Source organism: Chelonoidis abingdonii, chromosome 1 (genome assembly GCF_003597395.2).
Source record: "Chelonoidis abingdonii isolate Lonesome George chromosome 1, CheloAbing_2.0, whole genome shotgun sequence".
Classification (NCBI taxonomy): domain Eukaryota; kingdom Metazoa; phylum Chordata; order Testudines; family Testudinidae; genus Chelonoidis; species Chelonoidis abingdonii.
The window spans coordinates 226,673,569-226,694,267 of NC_133769.1; the positions used below are offsets into that span (position 1 = coordinate 226,673,569).

Genomic DNA, 20,699 nt, shown 5'->3' on the forward strand with positions numbered 1-20,699 from the left:
ATCAATCCTCAGTTTAAAACAACACAGAGATATCCAGTTTCCCAAGGTAAAAACAGGTATCTCACAAGGCAGCAGCTGTTCAGATCAACCTGATTTTTCAATAGAAAAAGCAGCCTGCAGCAGCAGGACACTTATCCCAAAGGGCTCTTCCATTGCCTGTTTCTTCATGCCACGGTTATACATTTCTACTGTACATGTTGTTTTGGGCTGCTGTATCAATATACTCTTTCACTTCATGCTCCCTTTCATTTCACACAAGAACTTACCTTTGCAACTCTTTTACTTCATTGCCTACTTACTATAGTTTTCCTTTCTTACTTACCTAGGATATTCTGTCCCCCAAAAGAAAGGCTTTTGGAGTTCTCCTGCTGGGAATCCTGTAATCGTCAAAATAGAAAAGTTAGAAGCAAATTCAGTTCTGCTGAACGAAGAAGCCACAAGTGGGTTTTAAAGAGGGTTCTGCAGGGCGGTTCTTCTCTTGAACAACTTCAAAGTAGTGTGCTGATAATTAGCCTGTGGGACTTCCAAACAGACCATAGATCGTCCTTGTTCACAGTGCAGTGGCAACAGGATGTTGCACTATGACCTGAAACAGTTTGTTGTTGTATGTTAGACATCTAAAAAAGCAGAACTTCCCTTGTGCTTTCTCACTGGATTTTGGGCTACATAGATTGCTGGCTGCACTGATCTTCCCATGCAAAGGGACCGAGCCACTTCTCTGGCCTCTGAGCTCTTGACAATACATACAGAAGGGCAGGAGTAACAGACAAAATGCCAAAAAAGAACTTGCTCCCCAGGCTACTGGAGCCCCAGTTCTGCAAGGTAATTAAGCACGTTCCTATTTTTAACCACATGAATAGTCTCATTAAAATCAGTGACTTGTTTAAAGTAAGCCATATGCTTAACCAGCTTGTTGAATCAGGATCAGAGATTATCAAGGCTTGATAGGAACATCCAACCATACCCAATAAGTGCATCAGTTGGAAGTTACTGGTAAAATAATCTGCAGTTGAAAGGTTATCAGTGCTGACGCTCCAGTGAGTGATTTACCCAAGATCACACACAGACAGGAATAGTACCTAGAACCCACAAATCCCAGACCCATTTCTAACCACTAAACTACATTTCAGTACATATACAGAAGTCAATTCCCTGCTGTTGAAGTTCTCCCTTATCTGGGGTTAAATATACCAACTGGTTAACAGCTGCTGCACCACTACACAAGATTGAGACTCTCTGGCCAAATTTTTCAAAATGGAGTGAAAAATCAAGCCATGTATGTGCTTAGATATAGAGTTAGATATATAGCTTCAGGAGCAGCCTTTTGAAAAGACTTGGCTTGTATCTCCATTTCTCTTTTTTAGAATATCTTAAGCCTATATAAAGTGGCTATGACAATGATGTTTCTTGGACTGGTTCATTGCAATTTCTAACTTTTCCACCATATTCTGATTGCCAAAGAATGTCACGGTCTCTAACATAAAAACCACATGAACTTTAAAATCAAAACGAAAAAGATGATAAGATTTTAGGTCTTTTATTATTTATAAGCAGAGCACGGAATTTTGCACAGCGAAGGTAAATGTGAGGCAAGATTTCATTATTATCCTCCCAGAGTCTTTTAAAAGAACATACTGAGTGTAATTCATGTCAAGTGATGCAACAAGTGGTATGTCCTCCTGGCCTGCCCATCTGCTGCCTGCCTGCTCTTGCTCCCTTGCTGCCATAGCCACCTGTTTGCAATTGATTTATGAAAAGCAACTTTTTGTAAAACTTATACTCTGGCTTTTTATCGTTCCCTGGATGCTCTTCTGTTGTTCAGATCATGTTCAGACTCTTTATTTTTGTGCTGTAAAAATATAAATTACAGTAGTTATCAAGGATTTCCTGATCTTGCATCACAACTAGAAGAGTAAGCATTCATATTCAGCATGGGTATTGTCAAACATCTCACATTAATGGCATTCTCAAGTATCCTGATGAGATCTTTACTTTTAAATCTTTACTCTTAGTGGACAGACCGCTGGACGGGGACTCAGGAGATGTGGGCTGTATTCCTGGCTCTGCCACTAACCTACTGGGTGGACTTTAGCAAGTAATTTTACTTTCTGTGCCTCACTTTCCCATCCATAAAATGAGGATAATGATACTGAGCTCTTTTGTAAGGTATTTTGAGATCTAAAGGTGAAAAGCCCCATGTAAGTGTTAGGTATCATCATTAGAATAGGTCCCGCCTACAAAGCTTCTTCAGAAATGAGTTTAGGCAGTGACAAATCACACAATCTGTTAGGATCTGATCCAAACCTTTTGAAGTCAATAGAAAACTCTCCAGACTGGACTGTGGAACCTTGCAATCTGGTCTCCTCCATGTTGTATCATGCAGGTAGCCCACGCAGGGCTCCAAATAGTCCCTTTACTGTCTTGTATAGGTGCAATCATTGGCACATTAGCCCTCAGAGTCTAAGGACCCAATTCTATAAATATTAATGTGGTGCGAGTAATGTTGATCATATGAGTAGTTCCATTGATTTAATAAGTCTATTTGTGTGAGTAAAGTAACTCACCCTGACCAAGTGAGATATGCAGGTATCAAACTGTGAACTTGATTTTGTTTTGTGACTTCCATTTTTATATCCTGTGATCCATTTTAATGTGCTAACTGCCATTTTGTGTTGGAAAGCCAGCCTGACCCTGACAAGGACAGTCCAGACACTACCCCTCCAGGATAGGGTGTGGCACATCTCAGAGAGGACTACAGTGGGAGAGCCTTCAAGGGCCACCAACTCTGAATGATTCTCAGTCACTGGCCCAACACAGGGGACAATGCTTTTCTTCATGGGGACTTGCACAACTTGGGGTTAGAATTTCCCAGTCTGGTCACAAGACAAAACAGAATCAGAGACTATATGTAAGGGGTGGGCTGCTTTCAGAAGAAGAGAGCTGTCCACCATCACATACCAGAAAACCAATAAGAGACAGTAAAAGATGGTAGGAGAGATACTGCCTCATGTGAAATGCTGACCAACCCTCAGACTCACAGGAAAGATAAGATCAGTCATGGGGAGGGTGTGTCTCAGGACTGTTACTTATTTTGCAAAGAACTGTAACTCTCTAGTACTTTCTTAACTGTAAAAGTGGCTGTGGTTAAGAAATTCATTTGATAAGCCTGTGTTCCTTGCCTGCCTGCTACGTTGTCCTTAAGAAGGTTAACTGAGTTCAGAGCACTCACACAGTGAGATGGAATTCTGAAGGAACATGTATAAGTAACAGGAGGGCTCGAGAGAGTTGAGGCACTGATTAGGAGGTCTAAGGCAGCTTAGCTGGGAAGCCCCACATCTCATAAACTGGGCCCTGCACCTGGGAATGTGCTTGGAGACCCAGATCTACGAACAACAATGTGGTTCTGCCTGACCTATTTGGCTCAGGAGCACATGGCATCCAGAGGTTGGGTCCATTCACAACAGATGGGTATCTGTCCAGAAAGGGAGACTGGGCCAGGCTTTGACACTCATATGCATAAATGTTTACAGGATTGTGCCTGAATTTTGCAGTTTTTCCTCTCACGTCATTGTCTTAATTTAGGAATAAAAATACCACTTATTTGGACAAGACATTTTCCTTTTCCTGGTTGTGGAAAATGATTCACTCTCTGGTTGTTTTTGTTATTTTTTTCTTTCAAAATGTTTACGGGTGAAGGTGCCCTACAGATCCACCTTTAAAAATATTTGCTATTGCTGCTGCTAGTGCCCTTTCATTATGTATCTACTGAACCCTCCACTTGTTTAGAATATACTATCAAAATGCAATTTATTTATTTTTTTACAGCTTTGCAGACAATTGAATGTACCTGTCCGGCTTTTAAAATGTTTAGCTCTGACTTTATTCTGAGTTTAAAATTCTAATTGACATCTTTGACCTGCACAGGACTACTTTTAACTTCACTGAAGGAAACTTGACTCACATATCAACACTCAACCTGCATCCCTAAGAAGGGGATGTGTAGTTTGTTGATGTACATTTCAAGTTTTAAAATACAGCATTTTCCACCTTTACAGCAATGGTCTTCTCTGAGTGCTTTACATGTATGTACAAACTAAATCATCAGCATTAATTAATTAACATATTTGTAAGAGAGGTAAGTATTATTCACATTTCACAGATAAACTGAGGCACAGGGAGATGAAGTTACTTGCCCAAATAAGCACAAGTAATTTGATTTGCTCATTTTCAACTAGAGGGCTGTGAAAGGAAATAGTTTAACACCACCTGGTTTCATGCAAACATCTTCCAAATCTATAACGCTGGTTTGCTCCATTGAATTTTGATTTGAACAAAGCCAAAATCCCAGTCACATACTTGAGAGGAAACACAAGTAAACAGAGTTTGTCCACTTCCCATTTGGGGAATGTGGAATTTAGTTTAGATTAGTTTATCCCCCCCCCCTTTTTTTTTTTTAAACCATGGCACCACTGCAAAATCTCCACAATTAAAGTAACACTTTTAAGTTTCAGGTTTCACCTCCTAGAGCACTGAAACTATGCAAAAAATAACACATTTTACATTATTCTAACTGGTGATGAGCCTGAACCAGAGCAGCAAAGATGACCCACAGGAGCATGAGGAATTTTATGTTCAGCTCCAACTCTGGTTTCAAATGCTGTAAGATTTATCTTGTAAAATATTTGATTGGGTAGCACTGGGTCTTCTAAACTGTGTTAGCAAAGCCACTTTCCAAATCACATCCATTCATCCACATTTACCACTAACTGCACTGGCATATTTAAAACAGATTCTGATCACATAGTGATCCCAGCACATAGATACTAGCGATAGGTGATAAATAACAAGGTGATCCCTAAAATGTATATTTTGTTCAGAATTGGGTTCAACATTTCTTAATTTACATATGTAAAGTCTGTAACGTGGTTTTCAAATTTTCATAGGGTAGATCCAAATTATGACATTTAGAATTGGTAATAGATGAACAGAAGATTGAGTGATGGCCAAAAGTCAAATGGTTTCAAACTCACACAAGGAGATGAACAAGAAGAGTTCATCATACATCCTGTGAGTTCACAGAACAAACAGATCAAACTTCGGAAGGCAGACTAACTGGCCCATAAGTGCAAACTTTAATTTCAAAAGTAGGTGCAAATTCAGCTCTCAGGGAGAGAGGAAAGAGGATATAATGGCAAAGGCACTGGACCTAATAGACTTTCAGTTCCCAGTTCTGACAAAGATTTCCCATTTGATTCTGAGAAGGGAACTTAATCTCTCTCCCCACCTGTAAAACAGGAATACTATTACCTCCCTCTCTCATAGAGGTGTGAAAATGGGGATAATACTACTTTCCTCTCTCAGGTGTTTTGTGAAGGTAAGTGCATTAATGTTTATGAGGGCTCAGACAACACAGTGAGGTAGGCCACTTAAGGACGTAGGAAAAAGGGAAAGAATGTTTTTACAAAAAACATTTACATATTTTTCTTAAAGAAAGGAAATATCTAGGATTCCCCAGAAACAAACAAGGAAAAAATTCTTCTATTTTGAGCATTTGTAGATAAGAGCATCAAGGAAGAGGAAAAAAAGAAAGAGAATTGTTCATTGTCTTACTTGTGAATGTAGTTTAAAATGAAAGTGACCACTGGTCATTAGGAAAATGGGAACAACTTGAATCTCTTAATTAAGAACACTGCTCAAAAATGTTATTTCCACAACTGCTCTGCCCATTAGCCTTCAAAAAGCCAATGGACTATTTTGAAACTGCTTCTTCATCAGTAAACTTCTGATTAACCCAGTCCTTCAGGAAAAGAACAGAGCTCCTGAGGAAACTGCAGTTGCTTCTCTGAGACCATGAATGTTGCACACTGTGTTTGTTGCATTTCCTTAGCCACCAGATACCACAGAGCTTTCCTCTGCTGCACACCATCAAGCACATACATCTTGCAAGATGCTTAGCAGGAGATATAATATTTCATCTAGCATTTTCTGTCATTTCAAAGGGTTCTTCCTCTAAAACGTAATGAGGCAGCTCTCTCTGTAGGCAAGAGGCATCTTAACTGACACCATACATCTGGGGAACTGACATATCCCAATAACTGAATAAAAAAGACACTTGTATCTACATATGATTATACCTACATAGTGGGGCTCAATATCTGATACATCTATATATGTTCTTATTTAATGAGCATATGATCCAGTGTAGGCCCAAATTTAGCTTCATCTCATGCAAATACACTGTCTATAATCATAATTAGCTGATTAAAAGTGCTCAAGTTTTCAAACATAATAGAAAATATTATATATTTATACGTTAAGGAAATTAAGCCTGCCAAATTTCAAGCTTCCTGTTCTCTTCTTTGTTGTAACATTCCATTTTTTGTCTTTTAAAGGCCAGAGAGTTATGCTGCATTTTGAGTGCTATAATGATGCTAAACTGTTTCCTCAGTAGAAGTATAGTAGTAGATGCTTGCCATAAGTCTTTCTGTTATGACTTTTTTTTAAAATTGATTGATTTACTTAGGTACCTAATTCAATAAGGACCTGATTTAAAGCCTACTGATGTCAATAGGAGTCTTTCCAGTAACATCAATAGATTTTAGATCAGGCTCTACAAGCTCCTTATGGAAAAGATAAGCCAGTCAATGCACTGTACCAACGATTGCAATTAAAACCATGACATTTGCAGTATTCCTTATACTACATACTCTGTTACCATGGTATATGGATCTGTTTATAAAGGCAATGACTTACATCTACTTCCTTAATTAAAAACTACCCAAAATCAGTGGGTTACATTGCTCAGTAAATACTCAATATGAGGTCAAATGTTAAGAAACTATTTTCAACTTTTCCAAAAAAATGGGCTGCATTGGTGAATCTAATTCACCTCAATGAAGTTAACAAGTGAATTATTTAAGGAAAGAGAAACCAAGCAGAATGAACTGATAAAACAATTCTTTGATGTAACTTTAATAATAATATGTATACTGCCTATAACTGACAACCTGTATAGCTTGAACACTGTTGCATTCCTTTACCTGGTATATCTGATTACCTCTCTTTTGAGAAAACAACTTGCACTGTCAACAGGTCTGTTTTATCTAAAAGAAAGAATTAGAAACTAGAAAAATGAGTTCTGGGTTCTATATACTGTATATTAGTGAAATAAAGACAATGTGGGCAGGGCAATAGGAATCTACTTGTACATAAGCTCAACAAAGCTGATAGCACTGCCATCTTTGTGCAAATTTTGCTGTATTCTCCTCAACCTATTCATTATTTTTTTTAATCATCATGTTTCTGCATTCTACTAGGAAAAATCTCATGAGTCAATAGGTGGCATTCTTCCTTATGAGTCAGTACTCAATACATGATGAAATTAAATAATCAAGATGAAATTAAAAACACTCAATTTGCCTTTTTGGAGTTTGCAGTGCTTCCTTGAACATGCAGTGGTAGTTAATGAAAAGTGTTTATATTGGTGAAATATATTGCAGCCACAGAAGCCATTTTGGCTCATTCTTTCAGGCATGTGGGCCTGTACGGGATAGGCAATATGAGAAACGGACTTGCCAAAGGCACTGGATGAGATAGCAGGCCACCAGTATTCCACTCACTAATGCAGCGCTGGGCATGAAGGAGTGAAATGGCATAAGAAAGGGGACATATTGCAGTAGTTGTCAGTAGCAACCAAAAGACTAGGCTCACTTCTTTCTATGTTTATGCATTGTCCATAAAACATTTAGGCTTATTTAGAATGTATTCACTACTCAGAATTCATTGTTCAAAACAAAACAGTCCTTTGTCTCTATACTGTTTGCAAGCAGCTTGTTGTGAGTATTTGAAATTCAAGTTGTATTGGTTATTTTGATTAGCTCCCATTAGCTTTTAGAATTAGGTTTGTGCTGTAAATCCTATCACTTACTAATATAAAACTTGCTTTTCGTAAACAAATCTCCGCCATTAACTTAAAATTCACCATTTCTACAAATATTTCTGTCACACACTAAAAGTGAACATAAACATAGTAGAATCTAGTTTGCTTAAAGATGTGACTCCATATCCAGAGTTTGTTAGTATTTTCCCCAGCTCCTAGGATACTCACCATGAATGGCTACTAAAAACGGTAAGATGTAGCTTTCATGAGTGAAGTTTTCAGAGAGAGTGAGTACAGCCCTCTTGAATGAACTTATTTTCGATACTTTCAGAAATTCCATCCCAGATAATGGTGGAGCTCTTTCCCGGAATTAATCAGCTTTTAAAGGAGGTTTGATAGTGGCATTGAGTGCCAGCCTCCAGTGTTCAACAAATCCCTCTGACTTTCAACAAGAGCTAGTAGTTCATTGTAAATTTCCTATCTAAAAAATGGTAGACCGCCAGTTATACTGTACCTCTTTGTATCCCTCTCCCTAGCTCACATAGTGAAAGGGTCCACTTACGACCCCTCCCATGCAGAGGTAAATACCATACCGGGCTCTCTCTGAACCAGATCACCTCAGACCATGTACATTCTTTGGCACCTGAGAACAGCCTTAAAGACAGTGAGCAGCACTATCTAAAACCCAAGGTCAAATGCAAGTGGTACAAGAAGGTCAGCAGTCATAATATAAAATACAATTGCTTCTGCTCCCATGACTGATTGGTTACATTTGACAGCTCTCTGTTTCATGCTTCCGTTAGACACAGGGCGTGTGAAATTCAGCATCAGTAACTCCAGCCTCTCATTATAGCTTTCTTTAATGTGCTATGTCAGAACAGCTGAGAGAGCTGAATGATGCAGTAAGTTTGAAAGGATTTGATAATAAAGTATATGTAACAGCAACAGATTTTACTCTGTGCTTGCTAAACGTCAACCTTAGCTATACTGTAAATCTGAAAACCGGAGAAGTTTATTCTTTATTTAACAGGAAAAAGCAGTTATTTTTCTTATGTCTTTTAGATACACCCCTAGCCCGATATAATGCTACCTAATATAACACGAATTTGGATATAACGCATTAAAGCAGTACTCCAGGGGGTCAGGGCTGCACATGCCGGTGGATCAAAGCAAGTTTGATATAACATAGTTTCACCTATAAAATGGTACGATTCTTTGGCTCCCGAGGACAGCGTTATATGGAGATAGAGATGTAGTTATCACAGAACTGATTAGCGATCTCAAAAATCGGTTGCTTAATAGAGGTGACCTTTCACTAAAAGTGGAGCAGAATATGCCGAGAGCTATTTTTAGGATAAGAGCCTAATTATTGCACCCATTTACAAATGAGTACACTGAGCCACAGAGAGGTTAAGTGACTTGTGCAGGGGCACAAGTTAGTTACAGGAATAGCTGAGCATACAATCCAGGCGACATAAGTGCCAATTCTCTACTTTAATCATTAGACAGGACTTCCTGTCTACCTTCAGTCTGGCATATTCATTCCATTAGTTTCAGGAATTATTTCGTAGTGTGATAAAAAGAGATTTAATAAAATGGTGGGGGAGCCAACCAAAGAACTCTGACACGCCTGTGGTAAGGGACCCCCCCCCCCCGCCCCAAGCAGAGAGGTTACGCCAGAGAGCTATGCAGAGCCTGAAGCCACAGAAAAAGAAAGGATGATGCTGCCAGTAACTCTCACAGCTGGGAGGTAGAAGAGAGGTATCAAGGTAAAGTAACATTACCATCCCTCCAGCCTTAGAAATATAGTCCGATATTTTCACATGTCACTTAAGACATTTGGATGCAAAATTCCCATTAAAACAAATTGGAATTGGGCATCCAGATCCTCTAAAGAGCTTTGAAAATCTCAGCCATATTATTTCAGGAACCCTGGAACCAAAATGTGATGAAGATAAGTTATCTGGCCAGAATATTTTAAAAACAAGGGAACCAGTAATCCAAGATTAGGTTAAAAGGTGTTGTGCTGTAATTACAAGATGAGATCAGACAAATCAGACAAGAATTTAAAACCAAATGCAGCATTCTATAATTCCCGTTCATGCCCATAGACTTCAATAGACTTGCACAAATATGATGGAGATCAGGATTTAGCCCTTACTATCTGAACCACTTTCCTCTGTACACATTCATTGGTACAAAAATGCTGTATTATTGCATGATTATGGAAGGAATTTAGGTTTCAATTTTCAGTGGTGTACATTAACTTAAAATGTTTAAATTTGGGGGTGGCTGATCTGACTCATGACAGGGCCTGATTTTCAGGTCCCAACCACCTGTAGCTCCTCCTGGTATCAGCTGAAAAGGTATGCCTTCATACATATCCTTTTCTGAACAAATAATTAAAGAAGAAAAAAGTCGGGTACTCACTGATCTGGTTGGTCGATGCACTATAGAAAGCGTTGACAGTGGTTGGACTAGTAAACCACCTGTAAAAATAGCAATAAACAGCAACAAAATATTGGTTGTCAGTGTGCTGGGCTTGTGAATGGAATAATCAAAGATAAAAGGCTAATTCAGTTAAATGAACCCACGAGATTAAAAGCCATTAGAAACATTACAAATATAATTATTTCTGCAATTTTATCAATTGCTATCTGTGATTTTTGGATCATTTAAATCTATTATCTATCAACATTATTTTAAATGACTATAATCAAATAGTGCTTTACAGAGCAGTCACTGGAGGGTACACTTGTTAACACTTATTCTATTTTTGCGTCCTTTTTTAAGTGATTTTAGTGCTTATGAAGGATGCCAAACTGACAGCCTTGGACACTGAAGTCCTCTATTTAAAATGAACAGGTGCCACACAGACAGCAGCAGTGCAAAGGACTTAACACTGTCTCAGCAATGTACTTCAACCCCCTCATGGAGAAATTACCTATAGAAATTAGAGGAGTTTACTTAGAAATGAGTAATGAAGGCTTTTCAGTCCATGGCTTCTCCTGCAAGCCCTGACAAAGTGACTACTCATGCCTATTAGGATGATTTCACTTATGTGGATGTATCTCTAAGAAGAACAAAAGAAAGAAAAATGATTTCAACATTCTGTAGGCCACTCAGCAACTACTGCTAATTATTTTATCACTAGTAAAGACTGCAATAGCTTTCAGCAACTGCTAACCAATGGCCTAGAAGTGAAATACTCCGTACTGTGGGCTAGGGGACAATGCAAAGGACGAGGTTACAGGAACTCCTGAAATTCAAATCCAGCTTTTCCACTGATTCATTGAATGGTCTGGACTAGTAATTTAACCTTTTAGTTTCCCCATCTGTAAAATGATTAATATATTTACTTAGCTACCTTAGAGTCTGATCCAACCAGCACGCATATGAGTAACATTACTCAAATAGTTAGTCCTATGCCTTGAGTAAAGTTACTTGTGTGTCAGTGTGAGTAGGATTGGGCCATTACACAGGTAGGTTAGTTAATGCTAGAAGATGTAATAAGCATTATCCCCTCCTGCCCCACAACTCAGTGATCTTCTCTCCTTCTAATGTCATTTATTAACAAAAGAGTGAGTTAGTTATTAACAAGAGTGCAGTTCATCATGGTTACAAATATTGCACTGGTCTGCAAACAATGTACAAAAGAATTATTTTCAATTGGTCATGTGCTTTCCTTGCTGCTCTCTGTTTTTCTAAACCATAAATGCAATGGAGAAACCAGAACATTGGAGCTTTTCCACTAATATTGTAACAGAACCTGAACCGGCAAGCTTTGAAGGATGTAATATTAACCCTGGCTGAACTTCTACTGCAATAAGATATGGATTAACACTGCACCTATTGAAGTGAACAGCAAAATTCACATAGATTTTACTGGGAGTAGAGTCAGACCCTCCCTACAGGTGAAATTCTGCCTCTACTGCAGCCAATGAGAATTTTGCCATTGACTTCAATAGGGCCAGGATTTCACCCTAGGTTTTTATAATGAAAAAATGAAAATAAAATTAAATATAAAAATAATGAGAATTAATGGGTAATCTGTGATAAATTAGGCCCAGGTGTAATAAATGTCTGTACATCTGAAGGGAAAAATTCTTGAGTTATCACATGAGATGCTAGAATTTTTTCAGTATGTAAGATCAAAACTTTAGAAAGTCTCATTGAAAGTCAATAGGACTTAGGCTCCTTTAGTGCCTAATTCACTTTTGAAAATGTGGCTTTTCCATCTAAGTTATTTAAGCCTTGCAGTTCTGAATGGAGTGATGCTTAAATACCTTTTAAAAATCTAGGCCTTATCTCTGTGCCTCACTGCCCCTATCTGTAAAATGGGGACAATAGCACTTTCCAACCTCATAGAAGTGTATGAGGGTAACACAGTCTTTAAAGGAGAGGTGCTTATATGGCAATGGCAGGACATATAAAATCATATGAGAAAGAGAGAGATTAAAATCCCATGTAACAGGATCATACACAATAGACATTAAAACATTATTTAAAATTATTTTAATTATTTTAAACTGGGATAGAAAACCAGTTAGTTCTGATTTTACTTGCCTGCAAAGAACAGAGTCCAGGGTTTCTCTTACTACAATTAATGACTTCACTATTATTGAAAACAGTATAAGGAATGTTATTTTCAAAGTGTTAGTGATGCCATTCAATACAGCTATAAAAACATTCAACTCTGAATTTAGGTCTTAGTAGGCAAAAACCCTCTCAAGTTAAAAACAACAAATATTGAAAGATAAATGTTGAGGAGTCCCTTCTGAATTACTCTGCTTTAAAATATTTTCATTCCCCTTTAGAAAAGTGAAATCTGAAAGTGAAATTTAGAAAGATTTATTGGGGTGCAGCATGGACACCTGACCCTGAAGTCCTTACTTGGGTAAAACTCTCACTGAAGTCAGGATTTGCACTGATGTGACTACTGATGGTGGGTTCCCTTTTGCTTGAATGCTCTTCCAAACCTTAACCATACAGTAAGTGCCTCGGCACTTTTAAAACCAAGCTACACAGCTTGAGACCACGTCCTTAATTTCCAACTGTCTGGTCCCTTCCCTGAGATCACCAAACACAACCCTTTCCCAGCACCCCACAGCCTTCCTAACCTATGTTTTATCAGGTGCAAGTGAGACACTTGTGAGCTCTAGAATACAATACACTCCAAGAACCAGCTAAAAGAAATGATCTAAAGCCACGGTTTTCAACCTTTTCAGGCTCAGAAGCCATTTGTAAATGTTAATGGCCTGATGTGACCCAGGATATAAGCTGGGCGAGGGGGTATTGGGTCTTGCCCCAAGTGGGTTATGGCCTGTCACAACCCAGTAATAGGCAGTGAGGGGAGGAGGGGGAATCAGGTCCTGCCCTATGGGTGAGTAGGAGGCCATGGGAGACTGGGTCAGGTTCTGTCACCATTGAGGAGTGGGAGGGGAAGGCCTGTGGCAGAGCCCACCCCACACTCACCTCGCAGCAGTTACTCCTGCGGCTCTAGTCCCACAGGACTGGCTGGGCCTGTCTCCTCACTCCAGCATGTGCAACCTCCAGGCTCATAGTGTCACTCAGGTGTGGCCCTGCTGCCCTGACAAGGTCCAGCTGGGCCAAATTTCTGGAAGTGGCATTGCCACCTGCTGCTAGGGTTACCACCTTTGAAATGCAAAATAAAAAGCACCCACCATCACAGAAGCCAAGCCTGCCACAACCTCAGCCACCAACCACAACTCCCCCTCTTTCAACAGCCATTTATAGTATGTGGAGAGAGAACACACATAGATTGATAACATTTTCTTACTTCAACTGCAGAAGTGGGAATGCTGCAGCATCTTTAGGTGGACATAGAAACTTTTAACACTAGATATCCCAGTGTATTGTGATAATAATGCAAATCTTTAGATCCACATAAAAAAAACCCGGCCGATTAAATTTTTTTTTTTTTGGCAACTGGCAAATCCATAAAAAAAACAGCCAGGCCGGTTAAATACCGGGCAAGTGGTCACCGGACATGTCAAATCCTCAAAAAAAACCCACAGAAATTGGGCTTGTTTTTGGCTTAATTGGCATGTGAGTTGCTTGTTGGCTACTTTTTGGCTTGTAGCTTCTTTTTTTTTTATTGGCTCCCAGCAAGCAGGGGCAAGGTGGGGAGAGAGTCAGGGGTGCCCAGTCCCAGACTGCGTGCTGGGGGGTTCTAGTCACATAGAGTGTTGGGGTTCTTAGAGATTGGCTTGTTTGGGCCTTGTTTTGAAATGAGATTAGCTTGATTTTTGGCTTGTTGTGAAAGTCAGGGTGTTTGTTTACCATGTGAAAGTTGGCAACTGTGGTGGCAACCCTACCAGATGCCTGGGATTGCAGCAGCACTCACTGTAATTTCACCTGACCCCTCATCATCATGGCAGAGGAACAGCTGGGCCAAACCTGAGTAGTGCTGCAACCCTACAGGTCACAACACCTGGGAGCCACTTCATGACCCTTTGAAACAATCTGACAACCCACTTTTGGGTCACAACCCAAGGATTGAGAAACCCTGGTCTAAAGTACTGGGACACTGGAAGCAAGCAGCAACTTCTGGCCCAGCAGAGACTCTGGAAAAGCTACTAAGCCCCATAGATTTTCAAATATAGGTAGGGGGATAGGGCGAGAAGAGGCTAAGGGACTGTATTGGGATCAAAGAAACGTCTGCACTGAGTGTCGAGTCAAGCAACTGGATTGAGTGGGAGCAGCAGAATAAAGGAACGTGGGGAAGACGTAGGAAAGAAAGAGCAGGGTAGAAGGTAAGATATTCAGAGCCTCGAAAATGTCTGATTTCAGTGACATGAATGTAAAATAAGCAACCGAATTAGTTATCTGTGGAGCTATAGTCGTAATGTGCTTTTTTTGGCAATTGCCATTCTTAGTTAAATTGTGCAATAAAAGGATAGAATCTTAAAATGGCAGCATACATTTCTTAGTCAATACATTAATCAGCCTCCCTCTCTCATTTTATTTTCAGTGTTGTGCTGCCACTTTTACAATGCAGGAACTAGAGAATTAATCAATTGAAACATCAAAGAATGATGTCATAAGCATGTCTTAAATATCCATTATTTTATGGACTCTAATTGCCAAGGGTAATCCTCCCTGCAGAGTTTATTTAAGAGAAAGGCTTTTTCCAGAAAAAAATCTCTGTAATAAAGTGATGAAATGGTGGAAATATTTTAGTAAAACAGTGAAAGTCAGAAGATGAAAGGTGCTTCTGGTGAGAAGGGGGGGGGCAAGAAATAGAAACATTTATTTATACTATATTTCAGTTTCACATCCATCCACATCAGCAGTCAGAGCAATGATTTGTGAGGGATGCAGACACTTGGAAAGTGGGGCTCACCCACAAGACAAACTGTATGGCTTTGCAACGGTCTGCAGGACTGACCACCAATTTAGATTCCTTCGGTCTGAGGAGAGAACCTCAAGGGCCACATCTGAAATACTGAACATTTATTTTTTAATTTCAAAGTATCTCAGAATATAGGCAAGTATCCACCAGGATTTCAGCCTCAACACAGGTGTTTGTCCCCCTTCTCCCACAACTGCCTTTCCACTTCCTTCTACCACACCACTTACACATGGAAAGTACTCCCTGACCTTATCCAAAGGCCTTTATGCTCTTCTTCTCCAAATCCCTCCTCAAGATTGACCCAATGACTAAATTGCCACCTAGTTCTAGAGCCTTCTAAGGATAATTGATACTTAAAATATACATATTGTATGTTTCATCCCTCTCCCCACACCCTTTTATTGTTGCTTGGCTTCTTATCTTTAGGGCCACTCTGGACTCATCACTATTACAGGACACAAAGATAGTATCAATGGCAAGAAATGCCTTTGGCTAGCCTGAGGAGTCTGCACTTATTCTTCTTGGGTGAGGACCTAACAATTACGATAAATGTATTTGTCACTTCAAAGTTAGATTACTGTACCTCACTCTGCCTGAGGTTGATGGTAAAGGTTGGTGGGTTTGTACAACACTCAGCAGCCCATCATGAAAGGCCACAGAGAGTATATCATATCACTGTTCCACCTGCCTCCATTGGCTGGATCCACTTCACAGTCCTTGAACTTATCTTTAAGAGTTGGCACAGCATCTATCTTGTAGACCACTTCCCTCTCCGTGACCACCAATACAACTGTATTCAATGAGGACAAATCATTCTTGATGGAGGACCCTTGGCTATGAAACTCCATGACATCAGAATGAGTGAAATACTTGATGCAAAACCCAATTTTTGTAAAAGCTCTCCTTAAATGAAGGCTGAAAAATGTCTCTGAATAATTTCTCAGGGATACATTTTTAAATAGACAGGAACAAAAGATTAAGGAGATGGGGAGAATAGAATATTTTACTGAGAAATACAGTGCAATTCTTAATTTGGTATTTGGCACTAAGATACTGTGGAGATGGGCACATTATAAATACACAGACAGAGGCAGTGAAATTCAAGAGTCCTGTGGTGCACCTTGAACCATGCTCAAAATGCATCAGGCGGCATATTTCATGAGAATCCACTGAAATTGCATCACTTCAGACTAAATACAACTTCATTCAGAATCTGTCATACCCCTTCAATGAGATAAAGCAAATTAAGAACCCAAACTCTGTAAGGTAATATTATGTTATATTTGTATGTTAAATTCATAAATTGCTCTGCCTGTCCATCCTGAACGCAGGCTGTTTGGACTTAAACTCTAGGTTCTGCAAAAAATTTAGAAATGTGTTTAATCTTCTGTACCAGGGGTTCTCAAACTGAGGGTTGGGACCCCAAAGTGGGTCATGACCCTGTTTTAATGGGGTCACCAGGGCTGGCATTAGACTTGCCGTGACCCAGGGCCGAAGGTGAAGCCCAAGGGTTTCAGCCCTGAGTGGTGGGACTCAGGCTTCAACTTCAACCCAGGGTGGCAGGGTTTAGTTCAACTCTCGGTGCTGAAGCTCTTGGGCTTCAAAATGCTAGATTTCAATTTTAATCCTTATCAGTTCTAATTCTAACCAGCCCCAACCCTCACATACACAACATCCAGCCATTTCCACTTGCCCTCCAAAATCCTTTGTCTCTTCCTACTTGTGACTCTCACCCATCCTCATAATTCTTCCTCTGGCCCTTTGATAATTAAAAGAAAAATCACTGTGATTTTCCTTTTAGCTTGCAGTGCTGAGGTAAATTAGCACAGTTTGTAATATTACTATCTAGAAACCTGTCCTATTTGGTAAATTAAATACAGGGTTGATACTTTTTTGGTTATATTACTGTATTGGTTTAATATCATTATTCTGTCAGACTCACTACCATAGCCAGGAAAATCCATACTCAATACTGATCCCACTCTGGGCCACTTCATGATTATGTGCAAATACAATATTTTATCTGCATCCGATTTGTGACCCGCAAAAATAGTGCACAGACATAAAGCAGATATCCGCAGATTTGTAGGGCTCTATTCATGATATCAATATAGGTATGCACATTAAAACATTTTGTAAAAGGTTATTGTATCTGGACAGAAGCAAAATAATGAGTGTGTTATAATTATTTTTATACATACACAGAACCAAACCACAATAGGAACTAATGACCTGCAAAATTCCATGAGAAACAGAAAAGCATTTAGTTCTACTGTAAAAACATGAGGGAAGTATAATCATGTCTCTTTTACTCTTAGCTTAAATGTGGCAAAACCGATTTTTTTTTAGACCACATCTCAGGTATTAGCCTGGTGTGAATTATTACTGTTGAATTATAACCACTTTAAGATAAAGTAGACGTTTATAAAGGAAGCACTAGTGGCTCTTAATGCTTTAGCTGCCTTTATGCATGGAAAGTATATATAGTTCAAACTGTGCTACCATCTATTATGCAAAATTTCAAAGACATAATGATTACCATGGGCAAATTGTGGGGTTGCTATAAGCTTTGAGGAAGGGGCAGCAGAACTACATGCTACCCAAGGAACAGATTGGTAATTAAATTGTGGTCCCTGGTTCCCCTTTTTGCTTCATGGGGGAAGTAATTTGCATCAGCACTTCACCTGTCACTTTTCACTTCCCACTTTTCCTCAGTTCATCTAGGTGGCCTGGAGCAACTGTTGTGGAAGTGAGTGAAGTCAAGGATCTGTGTACTCCCCACCACCTTGCACAGGAGGTGGATTAGTGACCCTACAGAGGCTTCTCTCCCCCACCATTCTGTAATCTACAATATGGGTAGCACACTCAGGGCCTCCCAGAGGAGGCCTGGGGTCTTCAGCGGTGGGGGTCTCCCACCACCGAATTGCCGCTGAAGACCCAGCACTTCGGCGGTGGGTCGTGGGGCGGAAGGACCCCCTGCCGCGAGTCTTCGGGGCACTTTGGTGGCAGGTCCTGGAGCAGAAGAACCCCCTGCTGCCGAATTGCCGCTGAAGACCCGAAGCAGAAGCAGCTCCAGGGCCCCCGGGCCCCACAAAAGTTTTCCAGGGCCCCTGGGCCCCACAAAAGTTTTCCAGGGCCCCTGGAACGAGTGAAGGACCCCGGTCCAAGGGCCCTGAAAAATTCTTGTGGGGGCCCCTGCAGGGCCCAGGGCCTGGGGCAAATTGCTCCACTCGCCGCCCTCTACCCCCAGGAGGCCCTGAGCACACTCAGGAGAGTAAGGGGGCACTCCTTCCTCCACTTCACACAGGCATAGGTGACCCACAATCTCACCCTATATGGACATTAGGTCTATTAATCTTTTTTTTAAATGTAGCATGAAGGGCAAAGAAAGACCAGATCTAATCTACAATGCTACAATGAGAATAAAAATGCCTTCAAGTTCTCCTTGAATGAAGAGAAACAGGATAAGAGGAAGAAATTATATTCTTTCTCTCAGTGAACAGGGGAGTAAATCCCTTATTTTTTTTAAGCATATCAGTGATGTGGAAATTCTCAGAGTATAGCCCTAAAGGTGTATATTTCAGGGATTACCTGCCAAATAATTTCCTCCAGATGACATTTCCCTTCATTGTAAGAACTTATTCAGTGCACATTAATGCAGCTAAAAAATTCCTTTCGCGAGACTGAAGGATAGAAGGTGTTTATCTACCTTTCTATAAAGGGGAAAATGTTATTTCACTGCTCTCTGGAAACACATAATGGGCTAAAGAGAATATATTATCATGACCTAACTGTGTCACACAAGGCTATAGGAGAGTCTTCAAAATCATTCCTTCAGAATTAACCCTTCTGCTTTCAAAGTAATGTGTTTATGAGATTTTAGCAGCCACACTCACTGTTGAAGTTAAGCTGCTAAAACCAAGGACTATACCTCAAATTCTGATATCAAATTCTGATACTCTTAATAACAGGGAATACTACAGCACATCACCCTTTGAGGAATCTCAGAGTCAAGGGGAGCACTCTTGGCCTAAGGTGAAACCAGGTGTGAAAGTAACTTAAAGGACTTACCGGTACTCCAAAGTCCTTGTGAGGGGGAGGGGCCTCTACCAGAAGAGACAGGGCTTTTAAATCCCCAGGATCTTTAAATCACCCCCGGAGCTACCAGCTGCAGCGGAGCCCTGGGCCCTTTAAATCACCATCAGAGGGGGCCCCGGCCTTTGGCGGAGCTTCAAAGGGCCCGGGGCTCCGTTGCAGTAGCAGCAGCCAGGAGCCCATGGCCCTTTAAATCGCCTCCAGAGCCCTACAACTGCTACCCCAGGGATCCATCAGCGGGGCTCGGGCGAAGATTTAACAGGCCACAGAGGGTAGCGGCAGTGGGAATCCCAAGCCCTTTACATCGCCACCCAAGCCACGCTGCCGGAGCCCTGGGGTAGCAGAGGCAGCCGGGGTCTTGGGCAGTGATTTCAAGGGCCTGGGGCTCCGGCTGCCGCTACTGCCATGGGCCCTTTAAATTGTCCCAGAAGCCCTGGGGAGGTGGCGGTGGGCTCTGGATGCTATTTTAAGGGCTGGGGCAGTAGCTGCTGCAGGCGCCCCAGGCTCTTTAAATCACTGCCTGAGCCCCACTGTCACTTCCCCAGGGCTTTGGCAGCAATTTAAAGGGTCCAGGGCTCCAGCTGCTGCTGGGAGCCCCAGGCCCTTTAAATTGCCACCAGAAGAAGCTGATCTGCCCCGGTTCAACATACTGGCAAGAGCTAGTGCGCCGTACCGCGGTGGACCCGCTTACCCTCTGGGTGAAACCCAACATGCGTAAGGATAATAGAATCTGATTTACAGGGATTAATAATATACTGGATACAACTGTCACATTAGTTCTAATGTGAAAAATGATCTTTAAACCTAGAGATGACAACATCTATATGAAATATGACCAGCGTAGCTATGCATCAGTGCTACTTTAAAGGTTTTATGCAGCGCAATTACACTAATCGACTTTTGTATATGTTTTAATTGGAATTTCAAGGATTTGATTACCCATCAGTAAGAAAAAAGATTTGGATTACTCATACATGTTAGATTATTGTATATAATACATCTTAATATTGTAATTTTAAAAGTAAATTTAAAATATTAAAATGAAATTAATTATCTTATTCCACATCGCTGCTATCAACAGCAGGTAACTAACAATGCTAGCTGCTATTAGTAATAACAATATTATCTCTTAATATTCTATTAATGGAAAATGTATTGAATAAAATCCCTGCTGTGCAATTCTAGATTCTTACTGGGACCAACAGAAATAATCCAATTTTAATTGAGATTCAATTACTCTTTCTTTTCATTAAATTAAACATTTAAGCTCCGTGAATATGAGGAGTGTGATGCTGCACTGGAGCAGGATTGCCCAGAACTTGTAAGAAGTTTGTTAAGATATAAATATTT

General features: G+C 40.4%; 1 protein-coding gene across 1 annotated transcript in view; it reads right to left on the reverse strand.

Annotated features, from left to right (window-relative positions):
• Positions 1-20,699, reverse strand: part of PHEX (phosphate regulating endopeptidase X-linked) — a 149,925-nt gene that overhangs the window by 19,072 nt on the left and 110,154 nt on the right. Inside the window, exons 14-16 of the mRNA XM_075064042.1 lie at positions 15,939-16,123; positions 10,310-10,368; positions 323-377 (exon numbers count right to left, since the gene is read on the reverse strand). Coding sequence (XP_074920143.1) covers positions 323-377; positions 10,310-10,368; positions 15,939-16,123 — 299 coding nt within the window. The remainder of the gene's footprint in view (positions 1-322; positions 378-10,309; positions 10,369-15,938; positions 16,124-20,699) is intronic.